Source organism: Polypterus senegalus, chromosome 5, assembly GCF_016835505.1.
Source record: "Polypterus senegalus isolate Bchr_013 chromosome 5, ASM1683550v1, whole genome shotgun sequence".
Classification (NCBI taxonomy): Eukaryota; Metazoa; Chordata; class Cladistia; order Polypteriformes; family Polypteridae; genus Polypterus; species Polypterus senegalus.
The window spans coordinates 186289356-186309528 of NC_053158.1; the positions used below are offsets into that span (position 1 = coordinate 186289356).

Sequence of the window (20173 nt, forward strand, 5' to 3'; positions counted from 1 at the left end):
GCTTTATATTTGCTTGTGATATTTACTCCTAGATATTTAAACTGATATGCTAAGATAAATGGGCTATATAAAGAAAACCAGGGATGTGGGAATATTAATACACAGAACTATCCCATTTGTAGCATCAGACATAATATTTGATCCTGAAAGGTGATATGTCATAGTGATTGGCAATTTGTTTAATACTGAAGTGATTCTAATAAATATTTATGCACCTAACGTGGATGATAGAGATTTTATACAAAATGTATCTGCATCCATTCTCAATGTGATACTCATAAAATGATAATGGCCAGTCCTTTAATTGTGTTTTAAATCCAGATCTCGATAGGTGTTCAGCTACAGCTGCAATAACATCTAATACTGCAAAAATAATGACACAGTTTATAAAGGATCAGTACTTACCAGACCCAGTGAGGTTTTTAAATCCTAACCTTAGAGCATATTCTTTCTCACAAGTTCATCGTTACTCAAGAATAGATTATTTCTTCATAGACAATAATTTTTTTGTCCAAAAGCAAATCATTTAAGTATGACACTATTTATCTCTGACCACGCACCTCAGATCATGGAGCTTAACTTACTATGTCCTACACACTCATCTTGTAGCTGGTGTTTTAAATCCCTGTCATTAGCGGATGAGCACTGTACAGAATTCATATTTACGCAAATTGATAATTTTGTGGAGACAAATGCATCCCCAGAGGTCTCTGCAGGTATATTCTGGGAAACTCTAAAGGCATTTTTAAGAGGACACATTATTTCATACCTTTCTCACAAAAATAAATTGGAAACCAAAAAGGCGTCTGAGTTAATCAGCGAAATTACCATAATTGATCTAAAATACGCAAGGTCTCCAAATGAGGCTCTTTATAGGGAAAGACAGGTTTGGCAATCAGAATTTAACCTCTTCACTACTAAAGAAACGGAACAGTTCATCATTAAATCGTGGCATCATTATTATGAACATGGAGAGAAGGCCAATAAGATTTTAACTCAACAAATCCACAACCAGGAAGTTGACAATGCAATAACAGTAATCACCAACATAGATGGGGATAAACATAAAAATATAACCCACACATTTAGAGAGTACTATAAGTCCTTATATTCCACTCAGTCTAAAGAAGATAAGACACAAGTCTGAAGTAGTTCTTTGACTCATTACAGATGCCACAGTTAGATACTCTTAATGTTATGGAACTGGATAGACCCCTGACACTCTCAGAATTACTAAATGCTATAAACTCACTTCAAAGTGGGAAAACAGCCAGCCCTGATGACTAACCAGTGGAATTTTCTAAACATTTTTAAATAAGTTACGTCCACTATTATTAGTAACATTTACAGAATCTGAAGGCAACAAAGATTTTTGCCAAGCATTCATTTCCGTCTTTTCTAAGAAAAATGAGGACTTACTAAACTAAATACTGCATACACTTTTTCCATTCCAAGAACATAGAGGGCTTTAGCCAAATGCAGCAGCACTCGGCAACATGGCAAAAACCAACCTACCATATGGCACACTCACAAATACGCACCAATGCTACAATCTAACCTGCAAGTCTTTGCATAATGGAATAACCCAGCTCTTCTTTGTCAGTTTGTTTGTTCTTTCTAGAAACTTTCGCAGTAAACACCAACATATGTCTTAAAATGCATCACCATTTTAAAGTTCACACAAAAAAAAAACATAATCTGGTTGTGTCATGCTATGGGTTACAAAATGAAACATGGGTTCTGGGATTTCAAACTTCAATCTTGTGTTTTTAATACTCAAAAAAGCTAGCTACTTGGATAAATATAAAATCAAGAAAAACATTGATTTCCTTAGGGACTTTCAAAAATTAATTAAAAAGTAAACATCTCTCTAGATGTGCATTTCACAGCTTTTCATAACCACAGAACTTTGTATGCAGCCCATGTAAGGCATTTTTTACAATTAATTTATTCGATACCCAAACATTGTTTTGCTATCTTTAATAACTATCATAGTTTGGTTGAATTTGATACTCTAGGCTGTAAACATCATAAGTGAACCTTCATTAGAAAAAACATACACTGCTATATCAATTAGACATACTGCATGTTGTACATGTGATTTATAACAACATTCTCAAACCTACTTAATCCAGCATTGGATAAAAGGAAGAAACCAAACCTGGAGTGGGCACCAGTCCATCTCAGGACTCTCACATTGAGCCACTTTGGAATTAACGATTAACCTAGCCTGCATATCTAGGAGGAAACTCATTGAGACCCTGGAGAACATAGGATCCACAATAATTTACCATTTTTAATCTAATTTAATTTGAAACTTTTAATTTTAAGTTATGGAGAACAATAACAAAGAACAAGTTCTTCATAATGCATACTCTAAACACTCAAACTGAAAGAATAAATCAAAATTCACTGGATAGAATGACAAAATAACACTGAAAATACTTTTCAAGGGCATCTATTAATCAGAAATTGGGTTTTAACTTATGTTGTAAGAAAATCAGCTTGAATAAGCACAATGTAACTTGTTTTTATTTTCCCAGCAACATTCCCGGTCAACAGGAACATGTTTTTCCTTTAAATTAACATTTTTTTTTCTCTTTTGGAATTAAATAAATACTGTCAAAGAGTTAAACAGAACATGAATTTTGGAACAGCTAATTTCTGCTTGTGGAATTTGACCAAAATTTCAGGAACACAGTGCCTACTGACTGTGGTCTAGGTATAAGTTATTGGCAGTATTCTTTGGAATTTCAGTCAGGACACTGGACCTATGGCTTCCGCATAGTCCTCGTTTATTTCCTTCCCAGCTCTCTAGCTCTTTCAGTTGCTGCCTCAACTGCATCCATTGTTGTGGAGCGCAAGCCTCCTCGCTCTAGTGCATGTAAACCAAAGATGGTGGTACCACCTGGTGTGCAGACATCAGCCCGTAATTGAGCTGGGTGTTGGCCAGAGTCCCGTAACAGCTTCCCTGCACCCTACAGTTTAAAAAAAGCAAAAAAAAAGAAAAAAAGAAAAACTCATGGTTACAAATAAAACCTTAAGTGTTACACAACCAAAAAGCATCCAACATACAGCACATAAGTTTTACATATTTGTGGAAAATACGTCATGCACAACATCTAATCTTGGACTTCTGTACAACTAAGAAGTAAGTACTTTGCTGGTTACACTTAGGCTATGTTCACACTTCTAAGTTTTTGTTTAAAAACACATATATTAATCTCGGTTTTTGCCTTTTGCCCACAATACCTCAGTGTTGATAACCCCCGAAAATGGACACTTTTGATGGCTCTCTCCAGAACCTTATACATCTGAAAATATTATATTGTGGAGTATGTGGATGGGTGAAAACGCAAGACTCTAATCACACTCTGATTGGTTTCTGCTTATTTCGTGGCCCTTTCCTGATTGGATCCAGCTCATTATAATGTTTCACTCCCTACTTGGTCACCGTTCACGGGAACATAGAGCTGGAGTTACTTTCAATGATGCTTGTTCTGTTGCTGACTTTTATGCATCTAAATGTCATTTTGTACCCTTTGAATGATGCATACATGCACAAACGTCCAATAATTTATCAGTCATTACAGTTTTGTAATAACTCCTGTGGCCGATGGCGTAACGATCCCTTCAAGCAGAACACTTGCTCTTCTTGTTTCTTATGATGTCTAGTGTAGGCAAACTTCTATGTTATATGCGTTTTTGGTTGTTTTAATGAGGGTGGAGATATTGTGATAAACAATGTGAAAAACCCTAGTGTGGACGGAGAATGTTTTTGTTTAAAAATGCCTGTTTTAAAATGAAAATGGAGCAGTGTGGATGTTGAATTGGATGACATACCAATTAACACATAAGAGGTAAAATTGTTAAAAAAGTAAATCCTGTTTCTAAAGATATACAGTAGTAATGAATGAAAAAGGTTTAGACATACTTTACTCTAAAAGGGGGTTTTAAGGCTTGGAAAAGAAAACCAGCTTGAAAAATGCTTCAGGCTCACATAGTGGCAAAAAAAAGTTCATCCTTAAAAGGTGTGAAAGGCAATATATAGGCGAATGACCCGACACAGACTGACAACGGAGGCACATGAAAACTAAACAAAAAGATTTATTTTTCTTCACCTGTGGGGCCCATCATTCCCGTGTCCCACAGGCAGTACATAGTCCCAAAAGCAGACCAAACAAAATAAAGCAAAACACCAAAACAAGACACATTCTTCACCACCACTCCTCCCGGCAAGCGTTGTCCTCCTCCTCCCGACTCTGGCTTCTGGAGTGGTGACTGCTGGCTTCTTATATAGCCCACCTGGAAGTGCTTCAGGTGATAATTAACCTAATTTGGGCTGCACTTATGGGTGTAGCTGCTTTCCAGCCCACACAGGCTCTTTAAGCCGCGCAGCTCCCCCTGGCGGTGGCCACAAAGCCCAACAGGGATGAGCTCTGGAATCCAGCCTGTGGTGAACCTTTCTGTTTTATTGGTGTTTTCTTCTTTATGAAGAACCACTTCAGATGGGGCTCTCTTGTCAAATGCTGTAATTACCTGAGTCAGGCTGGTGTGGAGTACTGTACATTGTTTTTATGGATTGTCTTTTAAATATATTATTGTATTTGCTATATTTTATTCTTTTATCTGACTGGTTCATGTGTTGTCATTGCATTGTACTCTTCAAATAAAATATAAAAAAATGAATTAATGAATTAAATAAATAAATATATGCCAGTAGACTAAAGCTCATACACAGTGATTGCAACTGTATATAACATCTTCAGATCTCTGCTTCTTCAATTACAGTAGATTCAGAAAGTATTCTGACCCCTTCACTTTCTGCACATTTTATTGTACTGTAGATTTATTTTAAATGGGTACATTTGCCATTTTTACCCATCAATCTGCACTCAGAACCCATAATGACAAAGTGAAAACACACTTTCAGAAATGTTTGCAAATTGAATTGAAAATCACAACCTGAACACTCTCTAGCATGTAAGTATTCATATCCTTGAAACTTAAAAGTTAGCTTGAAGAAATTCCCTTAAGTTTCTGTTCAAAATCACTCAATTTCTCTGGAATTATTCTGTTGATGTTCACTTGTTTATTTACATTGAACCCATCAAAGTAACAATAAAAAAAAGAAACAAAGCATGACAGCTGGAAGTAGAAAACCCTTCTACTGTAGAAGACTCTTTGGCAGCAATTCCAGTTTCATGTCTTCTTAGGTAAGTCTCTACTGGCTTCACATATGACTCAGGCGCCGCCGTGAGTGGCAGCCTTTCCAGCAGTTCCGTGTATGACTTATCTTTCTACTTTTTTATCTATTTTTCTCTATTTCACTGATCACTTCTACCACTTTCTTTTATGTGGACTCGATCCCTGGACACTTTTTACTATGTGAATTTCCCCTTGGGATTAATAAAGTATCTATCTGTCTTCCCACACCTGGATTTGGCCGGTTTATCTCATTCTTCCTGGCAGATCCTCTCAAAGTCTGTTAGATTGTAAGGGAAGCATCTGTAAACTGTCATCTTTAGGTCTCTCCACAGATGTTCTGTTGGGTTTAATTTATTAAAAAACAGCAACTGAACTCTCGCTCATTCATGTAAATATGCAGAGTCTTTGCTGTGGTACTCCAAATTGTGCCCAAGTACATCCTGTTTCATTTAATTATCTGAGGGATGTAGCTAGAAGTTGACAAGAGTCCACCTGTGGCAAAATTAATTGATTGGACATCATTTACAAAGGCACACACCTGTGTATTTAAGGTCCCACAATTCACACTCCATGTTAGGACAAAAACCAAGCACCTCCACCACCAAACTGTGATGACACACAGATCAGGGCAAGGGTATAAAACCATTTCTAAACCTTTGAGTGCTCCCAGCAACACAGTGGCCTCAATAATTGTAAAACAGAAGAGGTTTGTAACCACCAGGACTCTCCCTAGAGTTGGCCATCTGGCCAAACGGAATAACCAGGCAAGAAGAGCCTTGGTTAGGGAAGTGGTCTAAAAACCAATTGTCACTCTGCTCAGATGGGAGAACCTATCGGAAGGATGAGCATCTCAGCAGCACTTCATCAATTAGGCATCTGTGGAAGAGTGGCTAGGCAAAAGCTACTCCTGAGTAAAACATATATGGTACTCTAAAGGGATCTGAGAAAATGAGGAAAAAGATTCTCTGCTCTGATGAGACAAAAATTGAACACTTTGAGTGAGATTACAAGAAGTATATCTAGCCAAGACAGGGCACTGCTTGTCACTGTTTAAGAGAATCTTCTAGGAAAAGTAGGATAAATTGGCCAAATCCAGGTGTGGAAAGCCTACACCCACAAAAACTCAAAGCTGTAATTGCAGCCAAGGGGGCTCCTACAAAGTACTAAATTAAGGGTCTGAATAAGAGATTTAAATTTTTAACGTTTAATAAACTTGCAAACCTTTTTGAAAGCATGTTTTCACTTTGATATTATGGGTTATTGAGCATAGATTGATGAGCAAAAAAATGGTAGGTTTATCCATTTAACATTACATCTACAAGACAATAAAATGTGCAGAAAGTGAAGGTGTCTGAATACTTTCTGAATCTACTATACAAGTAAAAATAAAAAAAAGAGTTACAGTTAAACATTGACATTAGCTTGATGAAATATTAAAGCATCCCAAGGAAAGAAAATATATTCATGACCATTATAAAAGTCCCAGCTTGCAACTCACTCTCAGTCACTAAAATTAGACTAAAGTCTGTAATATAGTGCATTTCAGATCTACCTATTTGTTATGACAAATTTGTTCTGAGATTTTACAGGTAAGGATGTCAGAAATTTTGAAGAAAGGTAATGATAACTCACTAATCATGATGCTGGACAGTGGTGACATGTTTTAGGTTTATTAGAACAGGCAAGCAAGAATATCCCAGTACCATGTACATGTAACAATAACGACCCTCTAAACTAAACTTGGCTTATCAAGCAACATTTCACTGAGCAACATCAGAATTAATTCTACATTATTAGCTTTTCACACTATTATTTGCTTGAGAAATAATAACTGCAAATAAATAACGTTAACATTTTTCAGAAATATCTATATATACTTCAGCAACTGCTCACCAGTATTGTCTGTGCAGCAATCCTATTGGCGAGTGAACTGGGCATCCCCATCTTAACAGCCCCATCTGCCATAGCCTCTGCAAACATGTAAACCTAAGAAATAATCAGATTCCATAGTTACTCAATGGTCCAGCAATACTTAGCTTGCAGAAATTCCCTTAAGTTTCTATTCAGAATTACTCAAATACTTTTCTCTGGAATTATGCTGTTGATATTCACTTGTTTATTTACATCAAGCCCATCAAGTTCACAGAATAAAATATATATAAATATATATATATATTTATATATTATTCTCTGCATAAACAAACCAATTCAGCCCATTCCTCCTCAACACATGACTTACAGTATACACACTCCAAACACATCCTTTCTTTAAAACATTGTCACAGATGTTCTGATGTCCTAGCTGGAATGCCAGGTGTTCCCTTAACAGAATGGACAGCCATGAAGACACATGATGCAAAATGATGGAAAAGCATCCCGAGGAAGAGATGTAGCATTCTTTCTTGATGCCATGAGGATGATATTGAAGGACAATATAATGGATGGACAGACCTTCCATCTGGCTTGAATAGTATTCCTTTGGCTAACTGTGAGAAAATATCAAAAGAGGTTCAATGGTAGAGATGGATGGGCATCCTGACCTGGATAGGTGCTACTCCCTGCCTCAAATAGGGGTCAGGAATAGTGGATAGACAAAATGGGGGTGTACTTCCAAAGACAGCTGTTTCCTCATATGCTAGGTGGTAACGCCATGCTTTGGATACTCATAGGGCTGCATGGGAGCCCTGGAGGGAAGCCCTGTTGGGTTGCTCTGAAGCTGCCATACTTTGTGGCAATTACGCCATTACCCAGAAGTGCTTCCTGAGTGCAATGTTCTGGCACTGGAAGTACATCATGGTCCAGCATAAAATGAGCTGATTCACCCTACCCAGAAGAGTTGGAATCAGGAGAGGAAGAGGACAAAGCTGGCCTTGGAAGAGTGGAGTGGAGAAAGAAGGGAAAAAATGTCAGAGAATTGTGCAGTGTCTGTTTGAAGAAGCCTGTAACAAATGCATTTTGTCTAATAAAAGGTGTGATTTTAACCTGGGGCCTGAGACTTTGTAGTTTTGTAAGGGGTTTGGGACTTTACAAATTTAAATGTGCCTCCAGGGTCAGCATCCTGACCAGAGAGACAACACACTGTGATCTCATTGATGGCCGACCTATACCTGGCAAGATGATGACTTTGATCTTTGGTGTCTTTGCTTGGCTCAGCATGGAGTGTTGCTATTTATTTCTCATCACCTTTGATTTGATCAAATCAATCACAAGTTAATTCAGATCTTTTCTTTAATGTGGTCAGTCACTCAGCCTGATAAATTACTAGGACTGAGGCAAGCTGTGTTTTCCAAAATGCATTAGATTTGTGTGTATGTGTGGTTCTATTTAGATATTTTATCATTTAAATGTCTACTTTGTGTGCTTTTTTCATATTTGTTTTCATATAAAGTACATTTTTCTTTCAATATTTTTCCAAAAATAATCCATATATATTTTGTTTTGTACTGTGCTTATTTTCCACTTTATTAATAACTTCTATTATGGAGTTTTGTGCATCAATGCCAAATTATTCAAGACGGAGAATCTTGGGGCACATGAGAGTCTTTTTTTTTTGTTTATTTTGTTCACACTTCATACACAAGATTAAAACAGACAGGCTGACAATGCATTACACTGGCATATTGGTTTGTCCTTCCAGTAATCTGAGCTGGGATTTTTTTCTGCTTGGAAAGAGACAAAGTGTTTCTAAAAGTCAAGAAGCATTTGAATGTCTTTGTAGGCTGTGTGTTATTTTCATATTTTAAGTTAGACATTTTGGGGATGCTCGAGCTCCAAGGCACTCAAGGAATTGGCTCCTGTGCTTGTATTCTATAAAATAGCTTTGTACAAATATACCTGAATGCTTCTCTATTACTTACATAAGCAATTCCGCTACCACTTAGTCCAGTGTGAATATCAATGAAAGATTCAGGACCTTCCTCCACCAGACCACAAGATGACAGCAAGGATCTGAGCAGTTCTGCTTCCTTCTCTGATGCATGTGTGCCACGAGAGAACAATAATGCTCCTTCTTGAACCACACACGGCAAATTTGGCATCAATCGAAGCACTACAGACTTAGGTGGAAGTAACTGTGGAATGTAATTAAAAAAAAACCTTGCGATTAAAATTGTACATAACATCTTCAGATCTTTACATTTTTACTTACAGTACTTTCAGGAAGTATTCACACCCTTTCGCTTTCTGCACAGTCTATTGCATTGTAGATTTAATGTAAAATCAATCTACACTCAGTAACACATAATGACAAAGTGAAAACGTTTTCAGAAAGGTTTAATTAAAAACTAAAAGCTGTTTTTTATGTACATAACATATAGTAATTCTAAATATTGTGCCGGATGGCCGGAACACCCCTTTGACACTTTGATCCGGGGGAGCAGCCATGGGATGCACACTACGTCCCCTGGAACGCGTGGTGGCAGCCCTCCTGGGTTACATTGGGGCCTCAGGGCTCAGCTCTGTTGGGGTCTGTGGCCACCACCGAAAGGAGCTGCACGGCTTAACGGAAGTGCAGTCTGAATTAGGTTAATTATCACCTTAAGCACTTCCGGGTGGGCTATAAGAACAGCCTGCAGCCACTACTCGAGTCGGGAGGAGGAGGAGGAAGAAGCTGCCTGGAAGGAGTGTTTTTAAGGACTGTGTAGGGCCTGTGGGACACGGGGAAGACGTGCCCCATGGCTGAAGACAAAATACATCTTTTTTTTTATTTTAATGTGCCTCCAGTATCAGTCTGTGTCGGGTCGGTGCCAACCAAGCGCTTCTGCCACAATATATTTCAACTTTATAAATTAGTTTTACAAATCACTTCAATACATAACTAATGCCTTCTGAAATCTTAGCAGCTCTACCAGATGCCACTCCCAAGCTCTCTGCAGCAGAGAAGCCCAAATGATTGGGGTCTACATCTGTCTCGTCATTAATCTGTGACAGGCCATGATGCAGCAGTTAGGCTTCAATGTCTCTTCAAAAGTTTTTTTTTCCCTTTTATTCTCATGACATGGTGGTCTATACAAAAAACTGCTATATGCATTCTCCTGCTGATCTTGCAGTATAATATACTGAAAGATTACATTGTTCTGACAGACATATTTCATATACATTTACTGTACCTCTTCCAGTTTAGCTATGGTGATTCCTGCAGCTACTGAAATGATGATTTGTTGTGAAGTGATTAATGAAGAGACTTCATTAAGAACTGTGGAGATCAGATGTGGTTTCACTACCAGGAATATAATGTGAGAAGACTGTACAACAGTAGTATTGGAATGTGTTGTTGCAATTCCAAAGTCCTAAAAGAAAAAACAGGAATTCATTTCTTTAGTAAGAAAAAAAAAAATTCAACATTTCCCTGCAAATTCCAGTTACAAATGTTAGGGTAATTTTCTTAGCATTCATTCATAGTTAAAGGTTTTAGACAAAATGAAATAAACAGTGTGTGCAATAAGGTTAGTTTATAGTAAAAAAGTATAGTAGTCAGGTAGGCTAATCTGGCTAAAAGGTTTGTATTAATTGAGCATGTTCACTAATGAGGGGCTGCTATATCTCCTGAGATGAGACTTTCTCAGATATAATTTCATGTCCCGCGAGATGAGACTTTTTGCCAAGAGATTTTGACAAATCCCACCCTCCTCTCAAACATTTACAACCACACCCACAGTCCACTCACTTCTCATTCGTGTGAATGCTATTGTCAGACACAGTTCCTGCACTCTCAGCTCCAAGCGGGGTCGGAAATAAAAGACAAAGAGTAGAAGACAAAGTGGAAAGTCGTAACGAGGTTCAAAAACGTTAGCACGATACACATGCAGAGCAGGTTAGAGATTATGAAAATACTCAAATTTGAAAGTCTCAAAAAACTGATAGAAAAGATCGCATTAGCGCTAACAAATGGAAATTATTGCTCTGTGAAATAACGGAACAGTAAAAAGAGATCGAATATATGGACATAGGTGATATGACAGAAGTATGTAGATATTGTTCGGCTTTAAGCTTTAAGTCGGTGACTTGAGGATCGTCGAATTTGTGTTGCCATCAGGAAAAAGTAGTGTTTCTTCCCAATGAAGAGGCGTATCCATGAGAATTAAAAGATTAGTTATTTGGTGAAAGTGAAATTCATATACATGAGCGGCACAGCCGCAAAGTGGCTGGTGAGCAAAGTGAGCAGGGGGCAGAGCCCCTTAGTACTGAAACATTTTTATTCAATTCACATAATGTAATTTAATTTTCTCTTATTTTAAGGAATATTGAACATAACCACCCATTGCACTATAACAGGCAGCTCAATATTCCGCTGGTTAGGCAAAATGACACCGTGTTGACGTGTTGTGTTTCATTCAGTGTTAACTCAAAAGACGCTATTAAAGGATAAGGTTTATGGTGATTTAGTAGATACATCAAAATGGAAGCCCAACGGAGTTAAAGTAGATGACTAAAACAAAACAAGCAGCTGAAGGAGGCAAATTGGATCTAATGCTGGAAGTGATTTTAGACAGCGTAAGTCACAAGAAACACAGGTGAAGCACGATTTTAAGATAAATTAAACCCTATCTTGTTTAGATCAAGGATAAATTCATTTTTCTAGGTCTGACATCCTAAAAACTAATTAGAAGGCTCTGTTCCCAGTTTCGCATTATCTACAGAAAAAAAACTCCCATTGCCCTGTTATGCTTACTTAACCGACATTACTACACCATAGTAAAATCACTGTAATAGATAAAAGAGAGAAATATTTGGCAAGTGAGTGAAAGTAACTTCCATATTGTTATGGTATAGCCATGATGGTTGTCCTAGTTCAAATTTATTTGTAGTTAATTTAACCCTTTTTCATTATTTAAAAATACATTTGTCATATTATGTTATTGTTTCATCTTTGTATTTAAGTAATATTATGAATTGCATTTGATATACTATATACTTTATTAATTCCAGAGGGGAAATTGTCTTTTTGCATGACCTATGGGGTTCAGGGCACAGCGTCAGCCATTGTACAGCATCCCTGGAGCAATTTTCAGGATAAGGGTCTTGCTCAAGAGCCCAATGGAGTAGGATCTCTTCTGGCAGTAACGAGATTTGAACCAGCAACCTTGATATGGTGTTTATTAATTTTGTTGTTACCTCTCAAGCTGCCTGTATGTCAAGCCTAAAGAGGCGGGCCCCCGAATACTGGTCCCAGCATTATTTTATCCGAAGCTGTTGAAGGCTTAAAAGCTTAGACATTGCTTACTTGTTTGAAAACCTGTTCTTGTTAGTGTTTCTTTTTTATTTTTGGATTATCTGGTTTGGACTCCTGGTTTACTTAAGGTATGGTTTAACATTGGAGCTTGCTTTTAAGTATTGGATATTAGGCAAAACCTATCTTTGTTCTTTTACTGCCTTGCCTTTTGTTATTCTCATTTTGCTTACCAAATTGTTAGATATTAAAGATTTGTTTTGTTTGTTTGTTGCATGGTCTTTCATTTTATGTGCTTTTTGATGACTGCTTCCCCTTTTTTAGGCTTCTTTGTGACAGATAAACATCACACATATAATGAAAGAAATGTTTTAGTCATGAAATAATATTTGTAGTAAAGCTGTTTAAATGCCACAATTATATTATTAGTATAGAAGTCTTGAAAGGTTTCATCTTCTTGAACTTTACATATAATAAATACTGGGGATTCTTACACGGAAGGGCACATTTAATTTTTGGTGGTGTGACTAACAGAAGTATCTTTGTTAAAGAGTATACATAAATAGTAGTGTAAGGTCTTTTTTCAATTGCTAGAATTATGGGTATGTTTCCAGTGCTCTATGACAGATACAGAAGTCACAAAGTATGTTTGCAAGTTGCAACCCAATTTAACAAAAAAAAACCAAAAAAACACACAATTACGTTGATCCTCACCTTCTTGTGATTTTGGCTTTACACAGGTCTTTATGTGCTCCTCAAAAAAACTGTTATAGCTGCATTATTTTTTCAAAGAATAGCTTGCTCAAATATACAGAAATATAGTGGACAAGGCAGTGAAAGTCGGGTAAGAAAATAATTGTGCTTATGTTAATTCTAATGTTATGTGAATATGAGGCCAGTTAGTAAAAGCTTGCATAACACACTATATATTAAAGATATGAGAAACACATTAAACATCAACTACAATGGTGTTTTTTTTTTGTTCAAGTCTATCCTTCAGAATTCCTTAAATTTAGAATGATTTTGCAAGTAAACAGGAACTCGCTCAAATGTAAAACTGAAAAGAATTGGCGATAGAAAGCATTTCTGATGGATGTTATGTTGCACAACCTGAGAAAGGAGTTCATATCGTTTCTATAAATGAAGGCTTTAGTGTTTGAGTGTACAAATTTTATCCTTATACATTCATATTAGATCCTAAACTAGACCTATGTACGCCATGTCACATTATACAATCTTTCCAGCTATTTTCAGTTGTAGAGAAGAGGAGATGCCAGACTTGACAACTGCAGTTGCTGATCACATTGCCGAACAATGTTAGATTATAAGTAAAAACAATCCATCAAAATATACTGCTCAAAAGAATTAAAGGAACACTTTTTAATCAGAGTATAGCATAAAGTCAATGAAACTTATGGGATATTAATCTGGTCAGTTAAGTAGCAGAGGGGGTTGTTAATCAGTTTCAGCTGCTGTGGTGTTAATGAAATTAACAACAGATGCACTAGAGGGGCAACAATGAGATGACCCCCAAAACAGGAATGGTTTAACAGGTGGAGGCCACTGACATTTTTCCCTCCTCATCTTTTCTGACTGTTTCTTCACTAGTTTTGCATTTGGCTACAGTCAGTGTCACTACTGGTAGCATGAGGCGATACCTGGACCCTACAGAGGTTGCACAGGTAGTCCAACTTCTCCAGGATGGCACATCAATATGTGTCATTGCCAGAAGGTTTGCTGTGTCTCCCTGCACAGTCTCAAGGGCATGGAGGAGATTCTAGGAGACAAGCAGTTACTCTAGGAGAGCTGGAGAGGGCCATAGAAGGTCCATAACCCATCAGCAGGACCAGTATCTGCTCCTTTGGGCAAGGAGGAACAGGATGAGCACTGCCAGAGCCCTACAAAATGACCTCCAGCAGGCCACTGGTGTGAATGTCTCTGACCAAACAACCAGAAAGACTTCATGAGGTTGACCCAAGGGCCCCATGTCCTCTAATGGGCCCTGAGCTCACTGCCCAGCAGCATGCAGCTCGATTGGCATTCGCCATAGAATACCAGAATTGGCAGATGCACCACTGGTGCCCTGTGCTTTACAGATGAGAGCAGGTTCACCCTGAGCACGTGACAGAAGTGAAAGGGTCTGGAGAAGCCATGGAGAACATTATGCTGCCTGTAACATCATTCAGCATGAGCAGTTTGGTGGTGGGTTAATGATTGTCTGGGGAGGCATATCCATGGAGGGTCACACAGAACGCTACAGGCTTGAGAAAGGCACCTTGGCTGCCATTAGGTATCAGGATGAAATCCTTGGACCCATTGTCAGACCCTATGCTGGTACAGTGGCTCCTGGTGCACGACAATTCCTGGCCTCATGTGGTGAGAGTATGCAGGCAGTTCCTGGAGGATGAAGGAATTGATACCATTGACTGGCCACCACACTTTCCTGACCTAAATCCAATAGAACACCTCTGGGACATTATGTTTTGGTCCATCCAATGCCACCAGGTTGCACCTCACACTGTCCAGGAGCTCAGTGATGCCCTGGGCCAGATCTGGGAGGAGATCCCCCACAACACCATCTGTCATCTCATTAGAAGCATGTACCGATGTTGTCAGGCATGTATACAAGAACACAGGGGCCATACAAAGTGCTGCGTACAATTTTGAGTTGCTGCAATTAAATTTTGGCAAAATGGACTAGCCTGACACATAATTTTTTCACTCTGATTTTTGGGGCGTCTTTGAATTCAGGGCTCTGTAGGTTGATCATTTTCATTTCCATCAAACGATGTGGCATCCTTTCGTTCCTAACACATTACCCAGTCTATATCAGTATAGATATCCAGGAGGATTTCTTTTTCCCATTGAGATCCTTTAATTTTTTTTGAGCAGTTTATAATTAAAACAATATTTCCAAAGGTATACTGACTCAAAAAACAGAGAGACATTCTTTTAAAGAGATGGACCAGGATAAGAGATGTCATCAAATACACACAAAGATTGTAGCTCAGAAAACAATCAGCTCTTTCGCCAAAAGCAAATACAAAACTAAAACTTTTAGTCAATAATGATGCCAAACATTTCATATGCCAGGGAGTTAAAAGTAAACAGAGATGTGTGGTAGTCTTTTAGAGGTTTATCTGCAAACTCAGATCATTGTGGAAGTGAGCCGTTTGGCCTTTATGTGGTCATATCTCTGATGTCACATGCTGTTTGTTTCTTAGTAATGCTATTATAATAAGGGGAAAATGGCTGTGTCCATGACAAACAACAGGACATCATAGGAAGATGCAAAAATATTTCATCTCTATCTATCTATCTATCTATCGATCTATTCATGTCAAATAAATTTTTATGACAAAAATGAACTAAAAATGTGAAATCCTCATATTTAAAAACTTCACATCAGACAAACAAATGATTACAAAAAACATAAATGAAGGTTAAGAAATTTTTAAATTAAAATGGATTATAACAAAAAGAAAGTAAGATGTTGGGAGGATTATATCATACTAGGGGGGCCTAGTCCCGCTGACGCCTTTGGCACCCAACACCAAGTTGTGGCCGGAATATTAGTAAAATTGTTAAATGTAAAAAAGAAAAATTATTATTTATTGGAGTCAAACTCACAAAATTCTATAAATATGTAAAAGAATAATTAATTATTATTATTTAACAGAGTAAAAATCATGAAAAGAGAATAAAATATAATACTCTCTTACCAATTCCCGTTAAACTGAAGTCCACTATGCTCAAAGAGTATTTATAAGAGACTAAATAAACAATCCATTCATTTTAACTGACATTCTTATAGATAAAAAAAAAAACTTTTTTTTTAAAAATTACTCATTTAAATAACAGGAAAAAAATCACATGAAAACTAAAGTGGTATGCAATGGGTCATCGTAACTCGACCTTCTTGATATTTTAGTTTGTAATTTAAAAACAAAATAAGAATCTGAAAATCTAACAATATCACATTAAAGTTCGATAGATTCTGAAAAGAATGATAACAAACATATATGTAGGTTTTAAAATAAGCCCAATTTAAAGCATGGCAAAAAACGTTGCACTTTTAGTCTTAGGATTTTATATATATATGTACTGTGTATATATATATATATATATATATATATATATATATAGAATAGATGCAACACTTAAAGCCCCACCCTTCCCTGTTTGGAAAGCTATGTGAATAAAACATCCCTTATAAAGCAATTCCTCACATATATTATTATATCAAAAAGAAAACAAAAGAGGCAGAGGCCTGGAAGTCTTATTTTAGAAAAACATTCCAAAGAAAATTTTTTCCTAGTTTTAGATAATGAAAAAAATTGATTTTCCATTGAGTTATTGAGTTTTGGATAAGATACAGTACCTCCAGTTGAACATGATAAGTTGACATGCAAGCAATGTAGGGGCGGAAATCACAATGAATTTATCTTTATATACGCTTATCCCGCTTGTTATTCCTAATTATTCAATGGCACTGTGTGGAGGTATTGTATGTCAAACACTATCTGACAAACAAAGACAAAATTTACACCTGGTGATGCTTTATCTTAAGTATAAGTTCATCAAATACATCAGAGGGCAGGAATTACTGCATACTGCCTATAAAACACATTCACAAATAATTAGGATGAATGGTGGCTTGGTGGCTAAGGATCTGTGCTGCAATCTGGAAGGTTGCTGGTTTAAATCCTGTTACTACCCCCAAAGTGTCAAGCGAAAAGACAATTACCCCCTTGAGGATTAATAAAGTATAATTCCATGCTCAAAAATGAACACTTCAACATTATGGTTTTAAACTTTACAGCAAAGAATTAAGTTTAATCTATTTTTTGATTTTTACAAAATGCAGTGCATGTTGCCTTATTATTCAGTTACTTTCAAAAGCTAACTTACCAGGAAGAATCCATGGTTTTTAGAAGAAGGTGCACTTACAATCACAGAATTAGGCTGGACTTTGCCTGTTAAAAATAAAACATATGCAAAATTACACAATTACAAGTGAAAGACGGCATGACTTTGTTTAAAAGTAATTATTAATAAAGCCTCTAGTTTGACATGTAAGGTATGTCATTGTAATAGCCAACCGCATGCTTTTTCTGCCACATCTATCCTTGATCTCCCACATTTTTCAAATCTTACTCTCTTTCATAAATACTGATGAGACATTCTCCACTCTGTCTGTAAAACACTTACAGTATCTTGTATAATTCTAAGAGCTGTACTGGAAGGGAGTTTATGAATGAGCATCCATCCAATGGGAGTAAATGCTAACATTACTCAGTTATTGTCTGCTTTTTTTTTTTTCTTTTTTATCACTATTTAATTTAATTTTTTTTTATTTTTTTTGTATCAGTATACTGCTGCTGGAGTATGTGAATTTCCCCTTGGGATTAATAAAGTATCTATCTATCTATCTATCTATCTATCCATCCATCCATCCATCCATTACCCAACCCGCAAATTTGTCACAAAAGTAAAAGAAATAATTAACAGTATAATCACTGTAAAATGTACAACTTGAACTGTGTTTACATTTGGATTAACAAGATTAATACAGTACAGGATTGAGATAATGATTATTTTTCAGAAATGTGAGACACTTTATTTGTACACGAATGTGGGTTAATAAATGTTATGCTGCATTCTCCGTCTGAGAAGTCTAACTGACAATATTCACAATTTAATCAACATATTATACCTGAAAATATTTTCCTAACCATCCTAAATTAGTCATTTAATCTATAACAACCACAAAACTAGACAGTTAGATAGAAAGATATGAAAGACTATATGATAGATAGATAAACAATTTAAAATAAAACTTTACTTGTCTAGGAGGGAAAATTGCCTCTTTACAGAAGCTCTTTAAATAAATAAATACACAAATAGGTAGACAAATAAATAAATACAAACACACACAGAGATTGTAACTAACATACAGAATGCTTATACAGGGTCAGAGTCAAAATTATGTTAACATTTAAATAGTGGAAACAATTTATTCACAAAACATACTTCATATGTGCAAGATGATGTTGTCTCAGCCTGTTCGCTATCATGTTCAACACGTGTACCATATGTGGCACATAAATTGTCCATAAAAATGTTATATACGTATATACATAGTAGTACCATTGCGTGCCGTAGTGGAAAGCAATCTTTCGTTTCGATGAGATCTTCTTAATCATGACACGATAACATTAAATGCACCGCGGCCATATACATTTCATTGCAATGTAGTTACTGGCTGAATTGCATTTAATATTAGCACAAATAATCTTCCATATACAGTGCTTTTTTCCACCCAACTGGCCATTTTAGATCGGACAAGTTGGGCTTTCAAAGGTTACGGTGCTTTTTTAATAACGCAGTAATTTGGGGGACAAGATCCTCGCCCCCCAGACCGGTTTTCGATGTGTCACTTTGTCTCCTTTGGATGTTTTTTGCGCCACTACGCGACTTTAGAGCTGTCCCTGGACTATACATTTTTTAACTTTTTGGCAACCCTGGCTCAGTGCCACGACAGAGTTAGCTTTAAAACGGACACCGGACTCGGACTTGTCCTTGTCCACACGTGGAGATCGCAGTCTCGCTGGAGTGGACACTGAAACGACCTGATCAGCGGAGCTCAACAGCATTGGGGCGCCTAGTGATGAGCCCAGCTGCTACCGGATAATGAACGTTACAATCATTTTATTATGTCCAGGTTAAGTCACAATGACAATGAACGTTACAATTATTATAGTATGTCCAGGTCAAGTCAGGATTTGCACATTGTATGTGGCTATACTGAAAAATGCAAAAAAAAAAAAAAAAAGTATAGAAATCACAGGCACCTACCCGATGACAGAAGACCCCGGGCGATGCCCTGTGCCATCTTCCCCGCCCCAATAAACCCCACTTTAAGGTTGGTGATATCAACAGACATTGTGTACTTCAATACAATAAGTCTTATTCTATGGCAGTTGTAAAGCTGTTCAATCCCAATTAATGTATTTTTGACGTATGTGAATAAAAAAACCTAATAAGAATTGGCAAACAGTAACTCGTGTGTCTACTTCTGTTAGCAGAGCGGCCCGCCTCCTTTCATAGTGTTGACGTTGACCAATATGTCCACCTATCTAAGTGCTCCCCGCGTCACCACTAGGATCGTATTTTTGGTTCCGCAAGGACTACAGAACAATGAGAAGGAACACAGGCAAGCGATTTACAATTTAAGATCCAGTCATTGTTTAACTTGAAGGAAGCTCAGCATCTATAATAAAGTGTGAAGTACTTTTACGAAATTTGAATGTACAATATATTTTTTTGAAACAGAATTACTTTTTTCTGAGGATGAGAAATCTATTTCCTTTCTATCAATCATTCAAGACTAGTCTTGCTTAAAGGCTCATTACAATTGTTTATTCATCAAGGATCATTGACATGTATCTAATTTAAAGTAAATTAAAACAGTGTAATTTTGAATTGCTGTTAATTTTATTACTCATTTTCCATTTTCAGAACAGATTCTATTAAATGTTAAACTTGTATCAGAAATCATAGCTTAAAACATCCATGGTCTGTGATGCACAGTATAATTATTCTCTGGCCATAGAAGTGAAACACTGACTGTTTCAGAGTGGAACAGTGTCAGCTCTCAGATCTCTGGCTCCAGACCCCATCAAGACAATCATCTACAGTGGATTCAGAAAAGTTTCTGATTCCCTCACCTTCTGCATGCTTTATTGTGTTGTAGATGTAATTGTAAAGTACTTTCATTATTTTGTTTTCACCAAA

The 20173-nt window shown here is 36.9% G+C and overlaps 1 protein-coding gene across 1 annotated transcript; it reads right to left on the reverse strand.

The window, feature by feature from the left end:
- Nucleotides 1–1925: 1925 nt before the first annotated feature.
- pycr3 (pyrroline-5-carboxylate reductase 3) lies at nucleotides 1926–19493 on the reverse strand. The gene is made up of 6 exons (XM_039753764.1): nucleotides 19235–19493; nucleotides 17288–17352; nucleotides 10317–10496; nucleotides 9066–9278; nucleotides 7102–7194; nucleotides 1926–2978 (listed from the first exon to the last, which is right to left on the reverse strand). The coding sequence occupies exons 1-6, from the start codon at nucleotides 19320–19322 to the stop codon at nucleotides 2796–2798; spliced, it is 822 nt and encodes a 273-aa protein (XP_039609698.1). The 5' UTR covers nucleotides 19323–19493; the 3' UTR covers nucleotides 1926–2795.
- Between the last annotated feature and the right edge of the window lie 680 nt (nucleotides 19494–20173).